Source organism: Apteryx mantelli, chromosome 5 (assembly GCF_036417845.1).
Source record: "Apteryx mantelli isolate bAptMan1 chromosome 5, bAptMan1.hap1, whole genome shotgun sequence".
Classification (NCBI taxonomy): Eukaryota; Metazoa; Chordata; class Aves; order Apterygiformes; family Apterygidae; genus Apteryx; species Apteryx mantelli.
Window position 1 is genome coordinate 28,490,816 of NC_089982.1, and position 27,463 is coordinate 28,518,278.

The following is a 27,463-nucleotide window of genomic DNA, read 5'->3' on the forward strand; positions in this document are numbered from 1 at the left end:
AAAAACACAATTTCATTTTCAGTGCTTAAGATAACTCTGCATCTGTAAGCAAGTCCTGATCCTAAATCTACTGTACAAAAGAAACATTTAAGACAAATAGAATTCTTACGGTAGCCAAACCGTAACTTATTAAACAGTTGGTGAAAGCCTACTGCTAGAAGCAGCTAATTTTTATTGCTGTAACAGCAAGAAAGTTTAGATACAACCAATCTTTAAGTGAGCAATTTTTAAACAAGTAAATATTGAACATGAATCAATCAGTCCAGTCACTCTAAACCTTTATCTTTACTGTGGATATTAGTATACAATAGCTGTCAGAGCTGTGAGTGTAAGAGATATGGTACTCTAAACTCCTTATAATGCCGAACTTCGAATAACACCCAACCTTCACAAGGATAAGCAGTTACCATTACAACAGATACCAGATGGTCTGTGTAAATATTTTGTATGGGCTTTGAAGAGGGGAGAGAAAGAATGCTGCATCAGACTTTCACTTGAAGTCATAAAATTAGTATCAGCACACATTTAACTAAATACCAGCATTATCTGTAAAAGCAGCATGCAAAATTGTGTGCATGAACACATATGCATACAAACACACACACATGTAGTCAGCTTTAACTTTACATAAAAAGTGTGGTAAATTCTAGAAATCAGTTGCACAATTTTTGGTGTGAAGTTCTTTTAAATCAAAATATTATACAGAAGATGGCCCAACTAGAACATCACAGCAGTCTATTTTGAACACTAATTACAGTATCAAACCACAATCACAAAAATCAAGGAAAATGTAATAATTAGATAAACCAATATTTAAGTGCATCTTGTGTAAATGTTTTACATGTGTACTTTAAAAAGCTTTAGGTAATGCTATACAAAAAATATTGCTGTAGATGATGAATCTGTTTTCCTTTTTATTGTCAGTACATAAACCCACTGCTTAAAGAAATTAGACTTTAGTTTGACCTCAACCATCGCTAATTAAAAAAGCTGGCAGATATTGGCATTAAACAGCTTGGCTGTAAATACAAATAATCAGGAAATTGTTTCAGGTATTTTTCTCATTTTCCCTGCTATACTTCATGAATATAATTAAAGCTTCTCTTACCTCTAACATCCTAACAGCCTATGGTTTATAGTTCATCTAGAAATAGTGAATGGAAATTTTATTAACAAACATTAAAAACTGAAACTTCAACTATTCAGAACATTCAAATTTCATGACAATAACTGATAAGTAATTACACATATAACTGGATTTTGTGAAAATCATCTAATAAGGAAATCTATCAGCAGAGTCAATTTTGCTGAAGTACTGAACACTATTCCTTTTAAATCAAAGGTGAAAAGCATTTAATATTTCAATGAGCTAAAACAATGCTAACTGGAAACATGCTACACTATCAATACCGATACACACATTTTTAATGAACTGTTAAGACACATTAACAAACTATTCTGGCTATCGCTATCAGGTCAGTTTGGCAGTACACACAAGGTCCATGATACAGCAGTCAAAAAAAGGCATGGAAAAGATGCTCAAGCATTTTTTAAATGGCCTGATTTATACCTCAGCTGTTTGCGTAGCTGCTCTAGTTCCACATTCTGTTCTGTTACTGTTTTCAGAAACTGTTGATTGCTCTGCAAAACAAGGAGAGATTTGTAACACATTTCGTGTTTTGTTGAAAATGTCATGTGTTCAAACTCGTTATAGGACACTTCTACAGAATACAACACCATAAAAACAGCTGATAAAAAACTATTTAACACTGTGGCTGGTCTCCAAGCACCAAGGCTTAGGCAGAGTATCATAGAAAGTCACATGCTGAGTGATGTGACCTAATTGTCCCCTTCTCTCCCCATATTTTGGTAGTGTGAAGATGTCCTGAGACAAGGGTTGTAACAGCTCAGACCTACCCTCTACATTTCCCATCTAGCTACTCTAGCTATGTAGAATACTCTGTGGCAATGAGCACCTCAGCTGAAGCACCCATTGCTGGAAAGAAAGAATTCCTTTGTTTTAAATCAGCTATTTAATGACTTATATTTAATGCCCTCTATCTCTGACTAGTAATGAGTAATTGCTCCTCCTTCACTTTTTCTACAGCACCCATAGTTCTGGATATGTCACATTGTCAGCTGTCTTCTCATTTGAAAATCATTTCATATTTGTTACTCTGATAGCCTTTCCTAGCTCTCTTACACTCCCCTTTGAGACATGAGCGATAACCATAACCTTGCACAACATTCAAAATGCTAGTGTGCTATGGACTTAAAGGCCATGTTAGTCTTTTTCATTTTCCCCTTTCCTAGTAACTGCTAGCATTCTACTTACTCCCTCCCTTTTCTAAACTGTTGCTGAGAAATGTTTTCATAAAGCTACTCCTAAAATACCTACTCAGAGACCATCGCCGAGTACCAAAAGTGAAAGTTCCCTCTTCCTCACATGCATTATTTTGCTTTTACTAATACCAATGAAACGACAGTTTGAAATTTACTCAGCTAATCAGTATGAGATCTTTCTGCAAGTCTGTTTATTTCAGTTTTCATTATCCTGAATAGTTTAACATCAGTAGCAAACACTATCATCTGATCACTGAATCTCATTTCCAGAACTTCTACAAATATACTAAACAACTCCAACCAGAGAACATCTAGGGGATACTGCTGTCTTATGATAAAAAAATGAAGAAAGGACATGCTCCTTTATCCCATGACACCTTTGTGCCTTTCATAACAGCCCTTGTCAAATGCTTTTCGGAGAAAGCAAATGCAAATGGAATACCTTTACTTAACACTGCCTCCTTCAAAGAATCCCCAAAATTCACTCTCCCATAAAAGCAACATCATCTCTTCCCTGCTGCATGATTTTTTTTTTAAGTATCTATTAATTCTATTTTTTGAGATACCTTCCACCGATTTGCTTAAAATAGCGATCAGATCAAGCAGTCTAACTTCCAAATCCTCACCAAAACTGTTTTAAAAACCTCAGCATTGTATTTGCTTGAAACAGCTGTGCCCAATAACTTTAAAGTAACTATCCTGAGAGAACAGTTAGTTGACTCCATCATGGAGTGCATGAGGTGAAAGTTCCTTCTCTTCAAATGCATTATTTCATTTTTAATACTAATGAAATAACCTTGCCTAGCAAGGCAACTGCTTGCATGATACAAAGTAAGGGCTTGACTGGAATTTTGCATACTGTTTTGGGCACCTCAGTTCAAGAATGATGGGACAACTGGAAAGAATTTAGAGGTAAGCAAGAATGATTAGAGGTCTTAGGCATAGTCAAAGAACAAATCAGAAGAATTGACTTGCTTTGCCTAAAAGAGGGGGAAAATGAGGGAAGGGAAGACATGCCAATGTAACAGTTTTCAACAACAAAAAAGGTACTGCAAAGAAGAATGAAGTAATCTTTCCTTCATAACTACAATATTCCACAAAGAAATAGCCTTAAACTGAACCAAGAAAGAGAAGGTAGACAGTAGGAAAAAAGATTCTAGCAAAGAAGATAGAAAGAGAGCAGACTGCCTAGGGTAGGTTGAGTCTTTAGCACTGACAGTATTTAAGACAAACATTGATCAAGAATCACACAAAATCCCTTACACACTTATTTTGCTATGATAGTATTAAAATTACTTGTCACTCCTGGAAGTCTTGGGCTAAAGCTTTGAGACCAAAGTCTCATAGTCTAAGGGTATCGATGATGCATTCAAATTTTATTAGAGCTCAGAAAAACCCCTAATAAGATCAAACGTGAAGGCACTGAAGCCAGCAGTGACAAACTAGGGATCAACAAGCGTGTGGCAGAGCTGGCCTATATAAGACATCCTCATTTAAATAACCTTTTTCCTTATAGTTTCCTTGTGAAGACGGTTTTGATGCATTTATCATCGTAAATTCTGAGTGTAAGCTCACCACAGAAAAAAAGCCCACATAAGGTCTTATCTCCCAACCACCCTGACCTGGTGTTTAGACTCCAGGAAAAAAAGCCATTTCTTCTTGATTTCTGATTGGTCCTTAGAGGAGTTTGCAAATCTGAGTAGCACAAGTTCTTTTCCAACTAGATACATGTTTGAAGGTCTTTTTGCTTTTCTCCTATACTTTGAGGGTCCAGCAGAAAAAAAACAATTGACTAATTTGATCACTGGCTAGGTTTCACTTACCAACTCTATTTTCTCATTGGCTACATGCAGTTGCTGAGTCAGCTGTTGAAAGCCAGTCAGTTGATCCTGAAAAGAGAATTCACAGCTTCTAATCATCAAGGACAATCATTATAGTTCTATAGTCAACTGAAAACATCTTCAAAAACATTTATGCATGTTGCAGAAAATCCAATGTGTCTTTGTAGATTGAATTAGATCATTTTTACCTGCTGACCTAGTCATCTGGCAAGTCAGATTTACTAACGAAAAACGCATCTGAATTTCACTCAGTTACAAATAGCCTCCTTCCAAAACCCATACACATTGACTACCAAAATATGAAAACTTAACTGAGCAGTGCCTTCAAATACCCACACAGACTATGACATTACTGTGATTATTTCTGCTAAACAAAGTATTCAGGCATGCACCCATTAAGAATATTAAAAAAATGCTTATATGACAGGCTTAATTTGCTCTTAGCAACATAGAAACATCCTGTGTTCATACCTAAAATAGTTTAATTCAGTTAAACTCTTGAGTCCCTGGGCTTGAGTTCTGCCTTTGTAGGAACACTAGACTAATGCGAAAAATCACCTTCCTCATACCATGCATCTACAAAGCATACCCAAGACTCAGCTCCCAGAACTGGAATATCCATTAGTTGTGCTGTGTTTAAGTAACAGGCCCAAAAACAACCATATGTAAGCAATCTATTCCAACTCCTCCCTTATTTACCATGTCCAACCCTTACGATCTCAATTCTCATCTTTGCTTTCAGAAATTTTCTGGAGCTTTGTCGATTCTAATTCTGTTCAGCCTACCTACTTCTATTTATATCTACTGATAGGTATTTTCTATTCCTCCATTAAAAGCAAAACCTAAAATGGAAATTTTATTCAATTGAAAAGCCTTTCCTTTGTAGCAGACTAGTAGCACTTAAGAACAAAGGGCAGCTCAACCTCATTCTTCTTATAATGGCATGAAGATCTGCTGAGAATTTAGTTAATGAAAAGCCTTGCAGCTCTGAAACCTCCAGAGAGCTACGAGTGACAGTGCTCTCTGTATGTTACCAGAATCTGACAACAGAACATAAAAAAAAAATCTGATAGAAGGAATAGGAGTGAAAAGTTGTAACTGCATATAGATAAAATGTAAAGTCCTCATAGCTATAACTTGAAATAATTATGAAACTTGATTGAGCACAACAGCTGCGGAGAAGAGAAAATATTGTTTCAGGGGATTTAACAAAAGTCTGTTACTAAACAAAAATTCCTGTTATGTAGTTGAGCCATAGTTGTGCTTGAAAATGGAAAGCAAACTCTAGAACTCTGTAGCATCTCTTTATAGAACTAGAAATAGCTGCTGTGAGGCACATATGCATGATGTTTCTACTAATTCTTCAAATACTGAGCATCTTTTTCCTATAGCTCATTAGAGCAAAACACCTTCACACAGTCTGCTGAGTCTTTTCTGAACTAAGATTTCCTGAAAAGCAACCAGACACTGCACACTTCTGACATACGGCTTAAAGGCCTTCCCCAAAAACAGAAGAGGAAGAATGGGCTGCTAAACACAAACTAGCATTAGAAAAATACTGGAGAACTTGATTCTTAGATTTTTTTCATCTCTTTACATGTACTTGTTTACTGAATTAAAAAAGGAAACTGAAATGGAGACTACTTTTCCCAGCATCCCACTCTGATCTTGCAGACAGAAGTCTAGATTCAAAGATGGGAGAAAACACGAACAAGATACTTCTACTTTAGAATTTAGAAATCTTTAGGAGCTTGTTCAGAAGTTGAATTCTACTGAAGATTTCTGAGACCATCCAATGCAAATATTTTATATGCGTGTGCATTTTGTGCATATATATACTTGCATTCAGACTCACTTTGAGTTTAAATTACTGTCCATAGACATATGAAATATAAAACTTTTTCCAGTCTTAACTGTGCTGTTATCTGATGAATCAGCAACCACATTTGAGCACTCAGTTTTAGATGAGTATATTAGAGAAACTAATTAACAGTACTGGCAGAAGCCCCCCCTTCAGTTTGACTATACGCACACCCAGAACCACTACAGTATACAAAGACTTCCCAAAATTAACAATAATATAGATGAAAATTACTTTCTGCTTTTGCCTTTCAGCCACATGAATCTGTGTTTCAGTCATGTGTTCCTGGTACCGCTGCTGGAGTCGATCAAGGTCCTGTGATACAGTCTGCCAGAGCTCTAGTGCTTGTTCTTTTTCCTAGAAAGTTGCAGAACAAGATGGCCTATATAAAATATTCTCTCTTATTAGAGCTCATTTATCTACATATAACATTCTCTAAAAAGATAAGTCTTAACCTTTAAAGAAAAGGTTGCCTTCTGTACTTTTCTCTGCACCGATTTTGCAACCACATGAAATACCAAATTCAGAGATGGATAAACAAAGACAAAGGTTAGAATTCTATCTAGAAGTGAATTACTAATTTTTCCATAATCTTTAACAGCTCTTTTCATAAGTGGAACTCCACTAAGAAGTTAGGAAACTGTCAAATTCAGACTTTTACATATATTTACTTTAGGCCTATGGTATATACAATATTCAATTTTCAAAATCCAGCCTTCAATTTAACTCAATTTAATCCTGTGCAACAGGATTAACGTATCATTGTAATAACCTCAGGAAATTCAGTTGATGTTTACAGCTGTAAATACTAATTTCTGTATTCCACATATGGTTGTCTCCTCATTTCACATTACAATGTTTTGATCAAATATGCTAGTCAAAATGACAAGCTACCACAATAACTTGAACTAAGTGGAACTTTATTTCTTGGTCAGAAATTCAACATTTAGTCAGCTGAGAAACTACAGGCACAAAACAATATAAAAAACTCCCTGAGGGTACAAAAACAGCAATTTTTTTTCTCATGTCTTGAAGTCAGAAGTGTAAACACTTGTTTCTTTAGCTACAGAAAAATCAACAGGGCCTAAAAATAGTCTCAAGAAACTGTTATAAACAAATTCATAACCAAGAAATAAAACCGCTCCCCCCAATCTGCCAAGGGGCTACATGAGCAATAAACCAATACAAATGTTTCATCTCACATACTTGACTGGCCAGTTGTAGCTGTTCTTGAAGGTTTCTCACTATTTCTTCATCTGCAGAAACATCAGTCCCCATAAGCATGAAAGAAGGAAGAGCCTCCAGTTGCTTCTCAACAGCCTCTTTCAACTCTGCATGCAGCCTGAAATTGAAAGAGCCAAGTATGGCAACCTATTTCCTCAACAGGAACTTTTTGAACAACTGAAGTACCACACCTTCAATTACTACATACTGTTTACATATAAACTGTAGGCAAGTGTATTAAGCAAGTTATATTCTATAAGCACGGTAAACATTTTGAAATAATGTCTACATTTTTTAGACAGACACATGGCTAAAGCTCCTAAATTTGATGCTGTAATCCATATGAAGAACTTTAAGATTCTAACACTAAGCACACAAGTACAAAATTTTCAACTATTTTAAGTAGATTCAAAAGATTTCTAGGTCCTAGAGAAATGCTCTTTAAGGTTTAGAAAAAAAAGCCCGCAGTAGTAGAGCAATAGTTATTTACCTTTCATTTTCCTTGGTGACTTGTTCAAATTTTAGTCTCATCTCACCCATCTGTGCCTAATGCAAAAATATTTAAGTGAGCTCTCATATTCAAATGACATTGAAGCTTTGATAATTCACTTCATCTTTTAATTCTGACTAATATTGTAAAAGATGGACAATTTAATTCAGTACAATACAGTAATTAAAACTAACATTTTCTTTTGTAAGAAAAGTCACAGGATGACACTTAAATTTAATAGCTGCTAAGTCCTGTTAAGAAAGTTAAGTTTGATTTTAATTTAGTATTAATCACCACTAAACTTAGCTTTTGGAATTTTTATAGTTCTTGATTTTTAATTAACTCAAGTTCTTTTAGAAATACAGGACAACTACCATCCAATACACATTACATTTTTTACTAAAAAGTTTAGGAATTAAGGAGAAACTTCAGTTACATAGAAGTTAAATATACTACTTTGTTAACTAAAGTATAGAGCATAACACTTCTATTGCTTTCCACTTTGCTTTTGGATTTTCTGAAGAATTGGTTAAAAACAAAACAAAAAAAACCCAAAACACAAACTTTTCTCCTGTGGTTTGAAAGGAGGACAGTCCCCCCACCAATGATAATAGCTAAACATTTGAAGAAGTCTGAGTGTATCTACACTTGCAGGACTGAGCAGGACTGCATGGCCAACATCAGACCAATAAGAAAAGGGCAAGAGCGGTCTCTTCAGGAGAGGCTCAGCTTCCTCATCCAGGTATCACCTAAGAAGGTGATACTTGCATCGATATCAATGTCTAGAGAAATAGAATACATGTATTTAATTTCACAATATCACTTCTCCAAACAAGATATTCTAATCAGTTTGGACAGTCTCGCAATCTTTTCATAAAAAGCTCTCCCTTCAACTTCAGGCAGACTATAGTTCATGTGAAGCTTGATGCAGTCACACTTTCCTTTACTGATAAAAAAAATAATGGTCTAAATTTTAATACTATAAAATACTGAGAATGTACAGTCTGAAATAGGATAGGATCATCCCTACCTGATAAAGCTGCAGCTGTTCACTCATTTCTTCCAAGTGCTTATCATACTCCACAATTAGAGGCGACAAGCTAAAAAGTAGAAAAACATGCTTAGAATGCCTTTTATAATTATCAGAACAATGTTTCAGCATTTAACTGGTTTTACAATATTGTTAATCTGGAGAACTGAACAGTCACTTTTCTATTCTTTTTCATTTCTACTCCCAAGGTCAACATTCATCAGAATCACATTAACAAATGTTAGTCAAGCATGATCATTATTGCAAAATTCCTGCACACCAAAACTAGAATATGTGACATTATAAAGGAGCATTAATACAACATTAATATTTTATCCACATTTTATACACAGAACACAAGAAAAAGATTTAACACTGGAGTTTGCTGCTTTCACATAACAGCAGTTAAGCAGCCTACAAGACAATGTAAAATAATGCAGTTCTATTTACATATTTTTCTTCCAAATTTTTTTCTAACTAATGGTAATCCTCCCAAAATTCTATATTAATATAAAGCAATAATGCCTTAAAAGCTAAATGCTCAGTAGACAAGATTGGGCAGGTTGTTTTCACATTATAAAAAGGAAATTACAATTAATATTAAGCAATACTTATTACTAATGGGCATACAGAAAATTTGATTTAATGTACACAGCAAGCATTTTTAAAAACATTCATCTGACTTGTTCAGATGGTAGATAATTATCTGTGCTACCTAGATTCACACAATCTCACCCCACCTTTGTTTATTTTAAAATTTAGAATAATTTCTTCATTCATCCACCATCCTTTAGTTTACAAATTGTCCAAGAAAATTCATATATTTACTGTATAAACAGAATAGTATCTAAAAACAGCTATGGGAAAACTTTTGCAGACATCTATTCACAAGTCAGAGTTGTGAATACCTGTACATAAACCCAGCTTCTTCTGGATATTTATACTTTTAAAAGCACATGACAGTCTTCTGAACACTTCACAGTATTCCCACTTATCATTTGGAACTGCTGTTACCTTTGGTTCATCATTCTGGATCCTGACACAGCACCACGTCCAAGGACATTTTTCTGTAATGGAATACTTCACATGTTAATACTTACACTGCATACAGTTTTAGGTTTTCATATATCACCCAAAGCTGTTTATTCTGTTTGCACTGAAAGCATGCATAATATTCCATGCAATCAGCTTCATGTTTACATTCAAAAATTCTGGAAGGCTGCTTCAATTTGAAAAAGAATTGTTACTGATTCTTTTCCTGGAGGTTCTCTGAAATAAAGCATAACCGCATACAAAAGGAAATCAGCTCATTCTTAAAAGAACTATTAAGGTTTTGCCCAAGTGCTAAATTCATTTCCATGTGTCTCAAGATCAGGAAAATGCTGACGTTCTAGCTTCTGCACAGATTGTCAGACAGGCTTATAGTACTTAACACAAAAAATTGTCTCCACATAAGACTAGTCTCTTAGAAAAGGCAAGCCTGTAAAAGTGGAAAGTCCACTCTGTAGAAATCAAGTATTCTTTCTGGGATACATTACCTCTTCTGTATGATTTAAACTTTTGAAAATGTGCAAAAAATATCAGAATTTACTGTTACAGGAGTTCTATTCTCTTGCTGCTTGGTAAAACGACAAGGAACACTTGAGCGGTGTGATCAACCCACAGCTAGGCAAGATAACACTAAAATGAGCTGCACTTTATGCAGCAGAGAAGCAAAGACATGTTATACTACTTCAGCACAAAAATTCTTACTAATTCCATCCCTTAGTTCACATACCTGCTCAGCAGTAGCTCTCAAAAACTTATCCATTTCATACTGTCCAAAAGCTGCATTCAGTCTCTGATCTGAAAAACAGTCAGAGAATTTTACGTACCTCATGAATCATTATTTAGATTAAGGACTGGCGGTCAGAAACCTATTTAATGATGTAGTGGGTTAAAGGCACACAACATGCTTCATAAAATTATTCTACTTAGCGCATAATTATTTTCATAAAAAATAGGAGTTGAAGAAGCCTACAAAGATCGTGTTATAAATACTCAGTTCCATTTCTTTCACATTCTTTCATTTTAGAAATTTGAAAAATAACATTTCGGCCTAAAAAGCCACAAATGCATATGGCGCAATATCTTAATGGCTCATGAAGCCTTTGAGTGGAAGAAACACCATGTGTGGCCAGTGCAGTTAATGGATGTTTGACAGTTAACCTGTTGTTGGGAATTGGACCCTGCAAGTTCTCAATAAACATTTGACGAACTTAGATCGAAAGAGCTTCGCTGACCTGCTGGAAAGCAGCTCTGCGGAGAAGGACCTGGGAGTGCTGGTGGACACCAAGTTAAGCATGAGGCAGCAATGTGCCCTTGTGGCCAAGAAGGCCAATGGTATCCTGGGGTGCATCAGGAAGAGTGTTGCCAGCAGGTCAAGGGAGGTGATTCTCCCCCTCTCCTCAGCCCTGGTGAGGCCACATCTGGAGTACTGCATCCAGTTCTGGGCTCCCCAGTGCAAGAGGGATGTGGCACTACTGGAGCAAGTCCAGCGAAGGGCCACAAAGATGATTAGGGGACTGGAGCATCTCTCTTATGAGGAAAGACTGAGAGAGCCTGGCCCATTCAGCCTGGAGAAGAGAAGGCTGAGAGGAGATCTTATTAACGTGTACAAATAATCTGAAGGGAGGGTGTCAAGAGGATGGGACCAGACTCTTTTCAGTGGTGCCCAGCAACAGGACACGAGGCAACGGGCACAAACTGAAACACAGACACTTCCATCTGAACATGAGGAAAAACTTTTTCACTGTGAGGGTGACAGAGCACTGGAAGAGGTTGCCCAGAGAGGTTGTGGAGTCTCCTTCTCTGGAGATATTCAAAACCCGCCTGGACGCGATCCTGTGCAATGTGCTCGAGGTGACCCTGCTTGAGCAGGGGTTTGGACTAGATGATCTCCAGAGGTCCCTTCCAGCCTCAGTGATTCTGTGATAAGTGAACCTGAGCATTCAAATATATCCAGAAACCCCCCATATCCCCAAGATGGAAGATATGTGGTCTGTCAGTATCTGCATCTTCTGAAACAAAGAGGAAATGATGATATGACTAACGATCTCACACTGCTGAATGGGGAAGGTGAACTAAGACATCATCCTTCCTTACTCATCTAACTTTGGTTACTGGGATTTCAGAGGCTACTTCTACTACATATGAAACAACAGTAGAGAGATTGAAGGGATAAATAGCTCTTTCCTTTTGTTGATAGAGCCTTCTTCAGTCCGACAAATACATAAGAATCTGAGAGACACCTTTGTATCTGAAACAGGTAAAGAGGAAGAAAAGGGAATGGAAAGTAGTACAAACATTTTGATTTAAAACAACTTCTTGCCTACTTTTTCTTGATATACATCCCAATGGTTCTTTCTGCAGTTCTAATAATCTAAAGGAGGCTGTGGAAAAGAAATAGTGGGGAGAGAAAGGGGGTAACTTTGAAAAGATGCCAAAGAGCAGTAAAGGCAAAAGTAGCTGCCCCAGCCAGTCAAAGCAGTTTGCAAAGATGAGAGACTATAGGAGCAAAAGGGGACAAGCCTTAGGCACCACTTGCAGATGTACTCATCTTCAATGGACATTCATTAAATATATTCTTATAAAAGCTATGTTTATTCAGTAGATTACCAGACAAAGGCATAACTAATTTTTCATTCGTTGGACAGGCTATTGATAATTAAAATGCATTCAGGTAAAACTCAATTTAAAATTGATCACAGCCAGGAAACAGAACTCATCACAATGAGAACCTTCTTTACAACTACATATTTAACATGACAAATATTTACATTACAAAGACGAATTTAGCAGTGCTTAAAGGATCTTGCTTTACCTGCATTACACACATGCAGTATTTTAAAACTTTGACTTCACATTCATGAAACAAGAGAAACATTAATCCATGTGTCAGATTTAGAACAGGCCTTAAAAGTTATATTTGAAGTGGCATGCAAATTAATTTCAAATTTGTCACTTGGTACCTTTAAGAAAAAGGTATATAATTATCTCTTAGAAAAATCAAACTCCTCAACAGAAAAGACAGCTCTTATCACTCCACAGAGGACTTGTTCAGAGCTTTATTTAGAGCCCAAAATAATAAGCAAGAAACTATCCCCAAATATGTCAAATATATAGGAAAAAGGAAAACCATAATATCTGAGCATAGACACAATGGTTCAAGTCACAGTATAATAAATACTCAAGCAAAATCAAATTTGGGTTTTTGAGCCAGGATGACTCAGTTGGCTCAGACACAAATTGTTCTTCTGGAGAGGTTCTTGTTGGTTTCTAGAGCTGGTCTTTCAGCTTGGGTGGCCAAAGGTATCACACAAAACAAGCTTTCTGCTATCAGCAGAAATTTTGAGTTTCAAGTGAATGATCAAATGTGCAGCCCTAGCACTTTTTGCTCTCTGATCCTGTTCCTACTTCCTGCAATGCAACCAGTTTCAGGTCTGTAACATTCTCGGGATACACCAGCTTACTCCTTATTTACAGAAATACAGGCTCTGCAAATGCAATTTCTGCCAGTATTTTGTTGGTGATTAAAGTAGGTACCAACTCAATCGATTTAAGCTTAACTTACAGTTATCAAAATTATAGCAGAGAACACACATTTACAAATACTGGCTCCGGTCTGTTAAGCAAATCTCATGAATAACTGGAAACATGGCTTTGTTTGCCTCTCAGGTGTAAGCTTAGCATATGAAAAGTAATTTCTTTATTAAAGAGACATGATCACAGTAGACTTTTTTTGGCCTATTATCCTCATTAACAACTTTTAACTACAATTCTTCTACTAACTATAACATAGTTTTTGATGCTGTCATTTACTCTAGCAAATACTAGAAGAGTTAGAAAAGGTATCTTCTCATTGCTTCAGCTGTAGGTGTCAGGGTTTCCCACCCGTGCAGAAGCTAACCCCAAGCCCTGAGAGGAAGCGTTCAGGAAGGTCTCGGCTCCCCCTGCTCTACCCTTCAAACAGCACCGGGGCAGCACCTGGGCCACCCCGCAACGCCCGGGGGCAGCCGAGCACCCCACGAGGCCGCGCGCTCGCAGGGACCTCACCCGGCTCTCCCCAGCTGCCGAGGTCAGAGGCCATGTTTTCAGTCGAAAGCTTCCCCGCAGCTGTGACTGCCCGCTCCAGGGAAAGCCTGCAAAACCCCGGGGGAAAGTCGGTTATTTCAGCCGTTGCCCACCCCCAGCGCCACGTCGGGCTTCGCCTCACCAGCAGCTGGGTAGGGCGAAAGCCATTCGGGAGAGACACGGCAACAGCAGCCGCCAGGCGCCGGGGGGGGTGTGTGTGTGTGTGTGGCGGGAATCGCTTCCCTCGCCTACCCGCCCGCGTTTCTTCCAGGAGGCAAAGCTGGGGCTGCGAGGAGGGCAGCAATCACAGACTCACTCGCTCGCCCTCCACCCACACCTGCCCCTTCCCCTCGGCCCGGCGAGGCGGCCCCTCCTGTGCCGCCCAAGCAGTACGCGGCCCCACGCAGCAGCCAGCACTAACCGCCGCCCCCTCCCCCCCGCGCGCCCAACGGCTAACCGACGCGGCGGTACCTGCCGGCGCGCGCCCAGCAGCCCACCCCACGAGCCGGGGAAGCCCGCGCTGTTCCCTTAGCGACAGGCTCGTCAAGACACGGCAGCAGCGATCACATGACAGCGGCGGCACATTCTCAATTTAAATGATTCGCCCCGCCCCCTGGCCGCCCACGTGAGGGCGCGAGGCTAGAAAGGCGGCGGGCGGGGGCGGGGGAGGAGGGCTGGCTGCGCACGCGCGGGGGTGGCAGGCGGTGAGGCGAGGCTGTTGGGGACCGTTGGGGGCTGATGGCGGCGGCTGGGAGGGGAGCGGGAGGTGGAGGGACTCTGGGCTCGCTGGGGGGCTGAATCCTCTGGAGTTGTCGTGGGTGGTGCCTTAAGGTCCAAAAAATCCGCGTTCAGCTTTAGGAAACGTTTACGTTGAACTACGAAGCTTACGTGTGAAACTTCTCTTCAGGAAGTGCTGCTCCGCTTAGAGGCTGGAGAAGCTGGGAGGGGAGATACGGCTGAAACTGTAACGTCTTCTGCGAGCCCGTATCTACGTTTAATAATGTAACTCTAGCCATAGCTACTCTCATAGGGCTCCCAGCTCTTCCCCATCCTGTTGAAGCAATTAAGAAGAAACACCAATATGATTACTTTCTGCTTGTTTTTGTTCTTGTTGCCAACGTAGATGGAGTTTGGGATGGAAGACCTCAGACTCTGATACTTGGAGAAGTGAGGTGTTTGAAGCTGCAGGCAGCAATAGCATACTCATTACTGTAAGACTGATGTAGTTGATGGTCTGAGTGTATAAGCCGGATGCTGTCTGTTTCATCTAGTTTGAGGCTATGCAGTATTTATACTTTAATATGGCTAAGCACTTGCTATAAAACTCTTTCACTTGGAGTTTGCATTTCTTTACAGTGTACTGACATTTGGCTGAGTCTGCTAGGTAAATACAGTATTAGAATATTATTAAAGGTTGCTTGTTGTTGTTTTAAAATACTTTTATGCTATTGTTTATATTGCTCTTATTACTATATTTGAAAAGTATGCTGGTGATGAGCTTCCCAAAGTCTATGTAGTGCAGCATGTATTCTCCTCAAGACTTGTGTGAAAGGCTATTAATTGGGAAATATTAGCTCACTAGATGTTAAGTAACATCTTAATGCTAGGCAGGTCTCTAACAAGAATTAATAGATGTTTTGTAGTCTTCCTTATTACTTTGTGGTTCTTCTTGAAGTTGCATGTTCTTGTAGTCACAAGTGTCCTTTGCTTACCATAGGCTAGATTTTCAGTCAAAATGGACCTTTGCATACACTGTAAGTCGTTTGCAGGAGTTGGTGTTTTTTTTTTTTAAACCAAATAAATAAAATACACCTGTCTTTTGTATAGGTGCAAACAGCAAACTGTTAAGTCTGTTGTGTCCTATCTTCTGTAACTGCACTCTAGATGCTATAGTTACAGTAGATGATTTAGTAAGAAGCATTATTTTGCTGTCTTTTTTTTAAAAAGACTGGCTATGTTGTGACTAATTTCCTTTGAATCTTGTGGACAAGGAGAAGTGTCATGTTCCTTGCTTCAGTCACAAACTAACCAGCTACTCAGGATGTTTGCAGTCTTATTCATGTAATTTTCCCTGTATTTTAAGATTCCCCCAAGCTATTTCTCTTAGAAGGCCATGTAACTTTAAAACTTTGTTGATATCTGGCAGTATTTTCAGATAGGTGTTTCAGATATTTGTCTTAACCAGTGAATGCAAAGAGTTAAATATATTAGCACAATGAAAATAGAGTAGAAGCAAGGGAATGTTGACTTTTAGCTGCGTAATGGTGATTTAGCTTTTTCCTAGTGTAAAACAGAGTCATAACACCTTATTTACATTCTTAGGTGCACTCATCCACTCTTATACCCTGAGCCTGTTAGTGTAAGCTTGTACCCTTGTGCCTTGTTTCCCTTCACTGTAAGTACACATAAAGCATGTAGAGCTCCATTTACAGTTAACAGGAATCCTTTCATTTGTTTCAGCAAGTACTGGAAAAGGTCTTACTGTCTGTGGAGATTTCATACTCTTGCTGCTCAGTGTTCAAGGCTTAAATTCAAGCTGTATGATTTGCATATATACCTTTTGCACAACTTAGTCTGTGCTTCCTGAAGATGAATATTTTCTAGATCATTTCATGATTAAATAGCCTATTGGATGTGTCTAAGCATCTGTTTGTGCTGTGACAGTATGATGACTTAGTTTAGCATGTTGCAGTTTTGTTTGGTGGTGTACATTTCAATTATGATAGAGGAATTGTCATTGTACTTGTTTAGAATGACTTCTCTTAGCAGTTCTTTTTTCTATTGCATGAATTGTTTAGCTTTGCCTGTTTGATTTAACTTAATAATACTGAACTGTGAGTTTGTGTATGTATTTCAGCTGACTTAACATAATGTTGTTAGGACACTACTGGGTGTCTTTTTTTTTTTTTTTTTTTTTTACATCCTTAAGTCACTGACTATTTTCTTTCATTATGTATTGTCTTGCTTCCAGAAACTTGCCACCTGATCTGGAATGAGCATTGATGACAGTGAATAGTCTTTCATGGTTTTTAGGGCTATCCCAGGTCTCTTGCATATAACCCACCTGATGCTTGTCTAGTTCATCATGCAGCTAAAATGCTGACTTAAAAGGCAATTTAATTAGCTAATATTTTACTTTCCTTTTTCACTGGATGTTTCAAATTAAGATGACTGATTACAAAATGTATTGCTTCATATTTGCTTTAATCTTTGTTACACTTCTTTGTTCACTTCAGCACCTCCTTGTTTGTAAATATACCTACTTGTCTAACATCATACTACTTATTTTACTAACTTGAACTCAAATCAAAGGAGTTTTGGCCCTTTTCAGTGTGAACATCGGTTAATGGAAACTGGTTAATATGACTGTAGCAGAGGTTGTCAAACATATTTAAAGTGTAGTCATAATGATAAGGCTACACTGTATGGGGAGATAAGATTTGTGTGCTTACATTCTGTCAATTTTATTGCACTTGCAGAATGTACTAGTTTAGTTTACGCTTAACTTCCTATGAGTCTCAAGAAAAATGGTGTTTGAGTAGGGCATGGAGGACCCAAATTAAGGTTCCCCCCTGAAGAAAAGGTGATTATAACTTGGCCACTGTGATAGCCATAGGGCTTATCAGCATGTGTGTAATTCTCAGTCAGGCCATGTACTGCCACTTTCTTTCCTGTGTGGCTAGGAGATGTGTAAGGAAACAAATCAAGGACTGCTGCTGTGGACGTGGGAAGAAGCTCATAATACTGAGGAGGGAGGCATAAGGGGATGTGAATTTGCTGGAAACCAGACTACACTAGTTCTTTTGTTCATGAACTAGATTGAGGCTATTCTTAAGGCTTGTACAGTTTTATTTCTAAGACACAAAAGCTGTTGAATTGGAGTGTTCTCTGTTCATGCTGCTCTGGAACTAAGTGTGTTTAACAAGATGCACTTGCAGTTTGACTTCTAAATTCTTGAGTTTGGTTGCAGTGACCACTAAGGAAAGATTTAGCTAATCATTCCATCTTCCTGCATTTGAGATTCATGGAAGGTTTTTGTCAACTACTTTTTTCTTCTTAATACTTCCCAATCATTTAATATCATTTTGTGGAAACTTTTTGTCTGTCTGTTCTTTTAATAAAAATCTCTTACGGTTTGTGGAAGGTGTTTATTGCAATTATGTAGTTGAAATGCCTTAAGCTTGGCAGGACTTCCAAAAATGATTTATAACCATGCAAGTATAAAAACTTCTGAAAAGCATTCATTTAAGTATTTATTTAGTCATTTTATACAGCTAAATTATTTCAGCTCTTCTGAGGTTGAAAAGCATGATTTTACGATTATAACATCATGCAAAAGTATGTAGGCAAAAGCAAACCTTACAGTTCAAGGATTTACAATAAAGCAGCTGACACTGTAAATTACATCAGTGTTAACAATGCTGTTTTATTTATTGCTGTGTTTTAAATCCTGGCATCAGTTGTTTAAATTTAATCTTGTTGAAAATAATTCTGCAGCAATAGATATAGCTGTATTTTATTAACAAAAATGACCCATGTGGTTTCTGCCCTTAATTTTTTTTTCCTGTAATGCGTTCCTTAAAGTGCTGAGGAGTTGCACAGAGCATCGGGAACCATTCAGGCAATGTTATCACTTTGGGGATGATTCACTGTCTGGGATTATAGAAGGATGGCTAGAGGTGGATGCAAGAGCATTTCTACCTCTGGTCTTCCTTTGAGTCTGTCCTAATAGTTGTTTGGCTCTTGTGGACCGGAATAGCACAGACAAGGGGGCATGTACATGCAGTCAGGGTAGGGGCAGCTGGAACTCCATTTTTAGAAGCAGGCTGTATTTGGATCCTGCCTGTGCTGATTGTGTAACAGCAGGGCTCCTGGCAAAGCCTAGCTATAGAGACTAGGCTGCAGACCCAGTGTATGGAAGCTGCTTTTGTAGCATAAGAGGCAAACACAACTGCTCTGTGCTATTAGGAAAGGGACGGGGTTTTGTTTGGCTATGCTCATGTTCTTCAGGCTTTGAGTGGAGGATACAGATAACACTGCGCAAGTCCTTGTCTCCTAATGTTTTGCTTGTTCTATGGAGAAATTCAATGAAAGAATAGTCAATTTTAAAACAATGACTCATGCAAGTAGATATCTTTCATGACTGTAAATAGGACAGAGCAATCAGTCCCTTTCTTTTGGGTCTGTCTTGGAGTTTTATGCTTAATAAAAGTTTATTCTTTAGCCTTTTGATTGGCAATGTTTTCTAGCCAAGCAAGCTGTGCAGTTGGTGCTGAAATGCAATCTTGACTCTTCTTTGAAAGCTTCTTTTCTCACTTATCTTATGCAGAATATTAAAATGGAATTCACAATTGAACACACGTGGGATGGTATACCTGTGAGCCATGAGCCCGTAACTGTCAGTCTGAAGTCAGGCAATGCAGGACTGCTAATGGAAGTTAGTGCTCCCTTCTTTAATGATCCTCCAGCACCACTTGGAGAGCCAGGGAAACCCTTTAGTAGACTGTGGGACTATGAGGGTAAGTGCGATTGTTCCACTGCAAGTATATCTGATTTGCGTAGACACTAATGTTCCTCTGTAGTTAATACATCTAGTCTTACTTCAGGTTCTATTACAGTTATTCTTTCAAACTGATTTCATTTGAAGTGATGATCGTATGACATCTACTAATTCAATTTAGGGTCTTTGATGACAATACCACTTTTGAAGGTCAGAACTGAAATGTAAAGTAAAAATTTCCTTTCTGTTTTATCCTGAGTGCTCTGGGAAAGAATTTACTTGTAATCACAGCTTTACCCTTAAGAAAGCTCTTTAACCATAAACTTTATACTGTATTTAACTAAAAACTCCTCCAAAGTGTGTTTTTTTTCCTAGGTGATGTTTGCTTTCACCACAAACACAGATAGGAGTAGGGGGTCCAGTTGTTTCATAGTAGTGTAATGATAAAAATGACTGGGAAGAGAAGCAAATATATTACACTGATGCCACTAGGTGGACATAAGGAGATGGAATACAGTGAACTAAGATTGATTTCAAGAATGATAAGATTGACTCTTCCTGATCCTGTCAACAGCATGGGCTCTCAAACTTGGTTTCTGGATTATTGATATAACTTTTGGAAGAACAGAGGCTTGACGTCTTTGGATATTAATAATTTTGTGCCATGTATGTATAAATGCCTTTGGAATAAAGAAACAAAAGTGAAATCTTAGAGAGGTCCTACTTTGACTTTAAGAAGTAGCAGGCAATAGCTAAAACCATTGTCTGTTTTAATCACTTTTTTTCCAAAGCCTGTTTGAGAAATAGGAGGATGTGTAACAAAAGGTGAAACTCAAAATATGATTCCAAATTGTATCAAAGTGGAATGGAGAATATTCTTACGGTAGTGCTGATGTCTGTCTCTCTTCTTTTCTGTCAATACTTTCATTTTTAACTGTTGCTTTGAATAATGAAAGAATTTCATGCTTCTAGCAGTTCTCTAGTTCTTGATTATTGAAAAATTCTTATTAAGGTCCTACTAGAACATTGTTAGGACCTTTTTGATACTTAATATACAGAATAGGCTCATGGAAAATACAATCAAGATATAAATCATACCTTTCTGTTGCTGAAACCAGTAATTTTGTGGTTGTTGCCCCAAACAAATGTTCGGAAATGTTCCGGTATACCTTGATAGCGCTGACAGTGCACAAACTTAACCCTAACTAAAGCTTTCTAATAAAATGTCATTGCTGTGTGGATCACTACTGTAATTCTACCTAGTGTTCCTGAAAGGTGATTCAGTAGTCACACCTGGCTTCCAGGTGCACCTGTAATTCCCAGTCCAAAGTATGTCATCTACAGTGAAAAGCCATCTAAATCCTAAATGCTTTCATACTGTTTCTGAGAATCAGCTGAGTTTTTTCCATCAACAGTCGTCTTACAGCTTGCTCTGAGTGTCTTCCTCTTTTCAGTTCTGTCTTTTCTCGTTTGGCTTGTGGGTTCAGAGCATCAAACTCCTGCAATTAAGTACTTTATGTGGGGTGTTTGCTGTGAGTATGTTTGACTAAGATTACTCTGTCCTACTCATCTTCATTCATAGCAAGCAGACTAGGTGAATAGCACCAGCCCATACCCACTTCTTACTCTATTAACAGCTAGCATTAGTTATCAGAACTGCCATTTTTCTGCTCTATCAAGATGAGTGTCTCCAAAACTGGTGTAGTTAAAGTAAAATTAGAACCATGCCTTACACATCTCTTTATGGTAGTAGTCATTAAGTGAAGGTTCTCAAATACAGGATTATCATACAGTGCTTGGAATGGTTTAGAAGCTGTCAATGGCAGGTATGCTAGTCAAACTCTGGAATAGCACAGGCAAAGCTCTTTATGAAAACAATATAATACTTATAGTGGGGAATGGAGATCTTGGAATGTTGCAAAATAGGTAAGCAATGTAAAATACCGATGGCCTATCTCTTTTTTTTTCTTAAGTTGTGGAAACATTTTTCTTGAGTGACAGAACAGAACAATATTTAGAAGTTGAACTTTGTCCGTAAGTACAGCACTCTTTGGAAAAGTTTTAAATGTTAGTTTGAATTTCCAGTTTCAATTCTAATGCTTGCAAGATATATGCATGAGGAATGCTGCGAGTGAACGCAACTACAGAAATTGCTTCAATGTAGGGAATGTGCACATATTTGTAGTAGAATGGTATGCATCAGTTTGGCATCTTGGCATCAGTTTAAGAAAATTGTGGCTCTGATCTTTGACAGCCATGGACAACACTTGTTGCTGCTTCTTTCTGGCAGAAGAAGAGTATGGAAAGTAAGTGATAAAGTACATATCATAATATATGGAAAAAGTAATTCTTTTAGATACCTGTTGCCTGGTTGGAAGATGACATTAGCTTTTTCTTGCTCCTTTAACAGGAAAAACTTCCTTTAGAATTTGAGGTGACCAGAATGGAAAACAAATGGGAGGGTAAAGCTTGTCTTCCTTGGAATTATTTTCCACCATGCATTGACAAGTTTAATGCATTTGCAATTCATGGCTCGGGAGTAGAGAGAAAATTTGAAGCGCTTTATCCTGTGCCTCAGCATGAACTACAGGAAGGACAGAAACCAGACTTGTAAGTGTAAAATTAGCTCTTCTGTAACATAGTTGCACTATTTTTGGAATACTTACAAAAGGAATTTAATCTGGTTTTCTGATCGAGTGCCGCTAGTACTTTAATTACATTGCTTAGCCCCAGACCCATTGGCAGAGTACTTTGTGTAAAGAACTGTGGCAGATAGCTGTAATTAGTGCCTGATTTTTATGCTGTTCCCTAGGTGCATAGCAAATGATGCATTCAGCACCAAAGGCATCTGTTTTATCACCTTCCTCTGCTAAATCATAGACTGGTTGTCCCACTTTTTTTCTTGCCTATAGCACCTTCTGAAATGCCATTCAGTGTTAATTTCACCAGATGTATCTACAGTGAATCTCTTGTTTCTCCCCTACTGTTCTAAACAACCTCACCTCTACAGATGGCTCTGCATTATAGAAAAATTTGAAGGCGCAGACTAAATTGAAAAATGTAGTGAAAGGATACCCAATGTCAATAGAAAACTAGAATATCTTGATCTTTAGACTGTGCTTTGGGCTCGTTTATTTTCTTTGACTGTGAGGCTGAGATGAGTTGACACAAACTGCTGCTTCTGGGTGTTTTGTGTAAATGAACTGGCTCTAGAGGACCAACAGTTCTTCCACAAACTTGCTACTCAACATACAATGAGAGCAAGGTAAGGTAAACTTAAGGTAAACAACCCTATTTTTCCTTTGTTCAGGAAATCCTTAGCTTCCTCAGTTGTTCATTTAAACAAATTCTAAGTTACTATTAATGAAGTATATTCTCTTTATCATTGTTCCTTAAGAAATACACACTTTCAGGTTTCTGCAGTAAACCAGAGAATGCCTGTAATATTTTTCCAGGAGAGGATTTTTTCCCTTTCCAAAAAAATTTGACTTTTTCAGACCATAATAGCAGGTGCATTGATGTGAAGAGGTTACTCCTTACTACTATTGTTTTTAGTTTGTCTTCACTCTTCAGAATTAACACTTCCTAATAAGAGAAAATTTCCTTTACCTTTCTAAGTGAATTAGTTTAGTGTCAAATGTTCTGTTTACAGTTTGGCAGTTGCTTAATGTAAACATCAATTAGAAATCAACAGCTGTCTTCCTTCTGTTGTTCCTGTATGGTAGCCTAAAGGAGGTGTTCTTAGTAAGACCTGATTCATAATGTTTACGGAAATGGGGCTTCTAGTCTATGGGGGAAAAAGATGATATTAACTTCATTATCCTAGCCTTCTTTTCTGTAAGGAGAGGCTCTGTTTGTGATATGATCTTTTGATTGATCAAGAGCTGTAAATGACATCTACTCTAATACAGCACGGAAGTCAAAGTAGAATACCTCTTTGCTTTTGCTCTGACTGCAGTTTGAGGCAACATAAAAGTTGGGATGGGTAAAAAGATGAACGCTTTGTTAACTTCACTTTATGCCGTGTGGTACGTACTTATAGCTGAGGATTTTCCCTTGTGTTAATACAAGATTTGCAGAAGTACTGTAGTGTTATTTATGAACTCAGGTTTTGGAAAGTGAATACATTGAATGTTGGTTCTGTTCCTGTTCAAGAAAACAGGAAAATAAAGATTAAGCAAACCTGCTGAGGAGATTTCTTTTTTTAAGACATATACTACAAAACCCGTAACTATTTTTATTTTTTTTCTTTTCTATTTATAGTCATCGCCTGGAATTTTTCAAACAGTTGAACCTGAAAGAACTAATGGGAGAAGATTGGAAGCAGCCTGAATCAGATATATGGAAATCTCTCACTGATTAGCAAAACTGAGGCCTACACTTTTGATAGGATTAAGGTTGGATGAAGCTGTATGGAAACAATCTCTTCATTTTAAGTAGAGTTTCAGTATGTATTTGTAAATATATGATTAGTAAGGCTTTCCTTGACATCAGAAGCATTAATTGCTCTTACAGTCAACTGCAAAGTATCTGGACCAGTTACTTCTAAATGTATGAAGCGTGCAACTGTCTTTGTTTCCACTCGTGTGTATGGAGCTTTTTTATCTGTCTGTCCAGTAGTGATGAATCTGCCCCTACCAATTGATGGAAAAAAGTGTGCCAAAATTGCATCTGTTTTCAGGACAACTCTCAGCTTGACAAAGCAAATATCTGGCTTGGGACCTTTATCAGTTTCCTATAGTTGCTGTATTTCTGCTGTGGTTTTCACTGCTACTTGTTTCTTGGCTGTTAAATGTGATTCTTGTTTGCCTAAATTATTTTTGTTGCAATTGGGACAACGTATGCCTCCTTCAGGAACAGAAGAGAACACAGATCTCATACCTTTTTCTGGCCCAAGTCTTGTGTTGCAAGATGTTCTGGAGGTCTGACACTAACCAACCCCTTTCTCATACCTTAAGCTTTTTCTTGCACAGTGCTGAAGGGGGAACTCAGTCTGGCTGTTAGTTTATTAGCAGACTTTGCTTCAAAGTCGGTGTAGAATTTTTAGTGATATTTAGGTACAGAGGCTAGATAAAGAAAAAGTTTTATGCACCCCAGGCAAAGTTTCTGAGAGAGGTAATGTTTAGTAAGATCTTCTGATATAATTGTCTGCCTAACACAATGTTTGTTCCAAGGTTTTTGTCATATCACTAAGTATTCAGTTCAGGTGTGAGATACTTGAAACTAACAAATTGTATTTGCTTGCCACCAGACCCTGGAAACACTCAAATGAATTGTGAATGCCAACATTTCTACATATTGGCACAAATATTTTAACAGTACTGAATGCTGTTAAACTCTCACAGGATGGTAATATCTAATGACTAAACTCCCACAGGATTTTCAAATGAGATGTTCCCTTTGTGTCTTGACCTTGTGTCTAGCAGAATAGGTGTTCGTTAGTCATGACTGTTGATTGGATCCTGTATAAGGTATCTTGGAAAATGAAAAGCTTACCCACTAACCAGATTCTTCATATGAAAAGCGGGTAACCTAAAATCAAACTTCTCTGTTTAATTCAGTGTGGGATTCACACCAAGATATGGTCACTGTTCTGTATTAGAAAGAAGGCTTTCTGCATCCTGTTGAAATGTCATTATAAAGCTGTTTTGTAAAATGTGGACATTTCTTTTGGCTGTATGAGAAAGATTGTTTTGGGATTCTGAGAGAATATGGTTGAGTTGTAATTGAGGGAATATCTTTCAGAAAGATGACTCCTTGAGATGTAGTGTTGGGTCTTACCCATTTGTGTAGCATTTCCTACTGAACAATTTAGAATCAAAAGTTACTAGAAAGGGCCTCTGGAGTTCATGTAGTCTGACATCCTGCTCAAAGCAGGGCCGTCACTGAAGCTAGATCAGTTTGCTCCAGGCCTTGTCAAGATGAGTTATGAATATCTCCAAAGAGATTCAAATGCTCTGTGTAGTCTGTTTCAATGTGTAACCATGTTTGCTGTGGAAACTTTTCTAATCTACTTGCAATTTCCCATGCTGCAACTTGCTCATTGCCTCTTGTCCTTTCTCTGTGCACCTTCAAAAAGTTTGATTCTTTCTCTTCTATAACTACCCATCATTAGATCTCCCTTGGGCTTCTTTGAGTGTTGTTTTTCTCAGTTTGCTTTTTGTGAATTGCATTAAGTACCTCATGGTCAGATATTTAGAGATAGCTTAAATGAATATCTTGAGTTGTAAGTCAGAGGTAGCCATATTCCCAAGTGGTTCTTGTTCCTTTAGCTCATAAATGGTTTTAAGTCCTATGTGTAACTTTAAATAGCAAAACACCTGTAAAGTTTGGGACTAGACTACATTTTATGTGTATAAGTGTTATTGAAAGGATTGTCTGTTTTGAGCATCCATGCATGAGTAGCCATAATCTGACAGTCATGCTTTTCTCTGCTATTTTTAAATCTAACTCTGACTGTAAATTCTGCTTGGGAAGAACAGGGGTTGGAATAGCCTACCTTTATAAAGACTATCTCAACGTAACTAATATCTGTGAGATAGAATGCTACTTCAGAATTCTTGTTTGGCTTTAGGTTTCCCCTTTGTACTTTCAGTTTTATAGGATTTCACTTTCTAACCTAGGATACTGGTTTTACAGACACAAAGTTTGGCACGTTGCTGTGTACTTAATCATCCAGTTCTTTCCGTTCTCCTAATTAGACACTATAGATTCCTTGCTATAAAGTGCCATCTGTTGAAAATTGTAAGTATTGTATGTGCAATTGTTTGGCTTCTTTGCTACCTTCAGTCTGTGTACGGTTTTCTGAAGACTGACATCATAGTCTAAGATATTGAATAATCCAATAAACATTGATTTTAAAAAGCTATTTGACTTCTGACATCTCAAAGCTGTTTTTGAAGCTTTAGTCAAAAGCAAAAGACATATTTTGCTACACTTCTAGACTTCATTTTAAATACATTAACTTTGTCAAAAAAGTGAGTGCAAAAGTTACTGCTTATCATAAAGTGTTTTTTTGTGATAAATGATCTTTTATGTGTAAGAGTAGTAAATCATTCAGGTGATTTCACCTCATTCATTCCTACTTCAAACTGACTGTCATATTTGACTTTGGATGCAACTAGTGAATTATCAGCTTTGAGGGAAGTAGTTTTCTTACTCTAAACGAGTAAAATAAGTGTTGCTGCAGCACAGAATGTAATGTTGGATTCTTCTGAAAATGGAAATAATCATACAGACTTTCTTCAAGGCACATGCTACTCCATGCTGTTCCACCACTGTCAGGTGATTCACTTGTATTCATCTAAGCTTTTAGAGTCTGCTTGAACTGTAAACACTGCCTTTCATCAAAAGGTTTCTATATGTTTTTTTTGAAATGCAGACTGTACTGTAGCTAATGGAGCTGGAACCTGTGCACTGACTTGTTTCTAGAAGTCTAAACTTAAATTCATCCTTTACTAGGAACTTCCTGGAGGAGTGAGTCTCAACATGAAATGTGGCAGATGTAAGCACAGCGTCTTGGCACATAGCAGTGAGTTCATAACATAATACTTGCCAGTGTAACTTATATCTCTCAGGACTTTGCAGGGATAGGTATCAATGTTCCTTCAAATGGCCGGCTAGTTCATTTTTGCTTCTGTTTTCTAATAGGGCCTTGTTTTTACACTGTGGAAGCCAGTTCAGCCCCAACTTTCCTGAATTTCCCTTTTTTTAATCTACAGGCAAATGTGAAGAAAAGACTGCCTAAGCAAACTCTTGTCCTGCATGGGTTCCATTTCAGTATCTGTTCATTAAATGTTAATCATGGTCTTGAAGGGATGGGATTCAACCCAGTTCCAGCTCAGTGCAGGGGCTGGGGGGCAGGAAATACATGCACATGCACACAGAGAAATAGAGGCATTAAGTATTGCAGTGTTTCTGTGGCAAGCTCATTTCAGGAATCTGATATGTACAGATAAATTTGTTAAAATGTCACTTTGGATATAATCTGTATAGAATATCAGTTTGATTAAATTGTGGAGCTGCATGATGAAAAAGCATAGATCGTGTGACTGTGCTCTAT

At 37.9% G+C, this 27,463-nt stretch overlaps 2 protein-coding genes across 6 annotated transcripts in view; one reads left to right on the plus strand and one right to left on the minus strand.

Annotated features, from left to right (window-relative positions):
* Positions 1–14,450, minus strand: part of SCLT1 (sodium channel and clathrin linker 1) — a 48,082-nt gene extending 33,632 nt beyond the window's left edge. For 2 of the 3 annotated variants that reach the window (XM_067297728.1, XM_067297726.1), the window contains exons 1-10: positions 14,373–14,450; positions 13,884–13,969; positions 10,567–10,634; positions 9,804–9,856; positions 8,790–8,859; positions 7,760–7,815; positions 7,252–7,387; positions 6,280–6,402; positions 4,167–4,232; positions 1,571–1,641 (exon numbers count right to left, since the gene is read on the minus strand). In XM_067297728.1, the coding sequence (XP_067153829.1) occupies positions 1,571–1,641; positions 4,167–4,232; positions 6,280–6,402; positions 7,252–7,387; positions 7,760–7,815; positions 8,790–8,859; positions 9,804–9,856; positions 10,567–10,634; positions 13,884–13,917 (677 nt within the window). In that variant the 5' untranslated portion in view covers positions 13,918–13,969; positions 14,373–14,450. Of the gene's footprint in view, positions 1–1,570; positions 1,642–4,166; positions 4,233–6,279; positions 6,403–7,251; positions 7,388–7,759; positions 7,816–8,789; positions 8,860–9,803; positions 9,857–10,566; positions 10,635–13,883; positions 13,970–14,372 lie in introns of those variants that run through there. The other variant, XM_013951722.2, reaches the window with a different exon arrangement.
* A 272-nt stretch (positions 14,451–14,722) lies between these two features.
* On the plus strand, positions 14,723–27,375 carry C5H4orf33 (chromosome 5 C4orf33 homolog). 3 transcript variants are annotated; one of them, XM_067297730.1, is made up of 7 exons: positions 14,723–14,903; positions 15,025–15,112; positions 19,231–19,420; positions 21,375–21,435; positions 21,656–21,719; positions 21,812–22,011; positions 23,665–27,375. In XM_067297730.1, the coding sequence occupies exons 3-7, from the start codon at positions 19,240–19,242 to the stop codon at positions 23,762–23,764; spliced, it is 606 nt and encodes a 201-aa protein (XP_067153831.1). In that variant the 5' UTR covers positions 14,723–14,903; positions 15,025–15,112; positions 19,231–19,239; the 3' UTR covers positions 23,765–27,375. The 3 variants fall into 3 exon arrangements, with proteins under 3 accessions (XP_067153831.1, XP_067153832.1, XP_067153830.1); XM_067297731.1 differs by lacking the exon at positions 14,723–14,903 and adding an exon at positions 15,258–15,285 and having other exon boundaries at positions 15,101–15,112; XM_067297729.1 differs by lacking the exons at positions 14,723–14,903; positions 15,025–15,112 and having other exon boundaries at positions 19,225–19,420; positions 21,656–21,707.
* Positions 27,376–27,463: the final 88 nt, after the last annotated feature.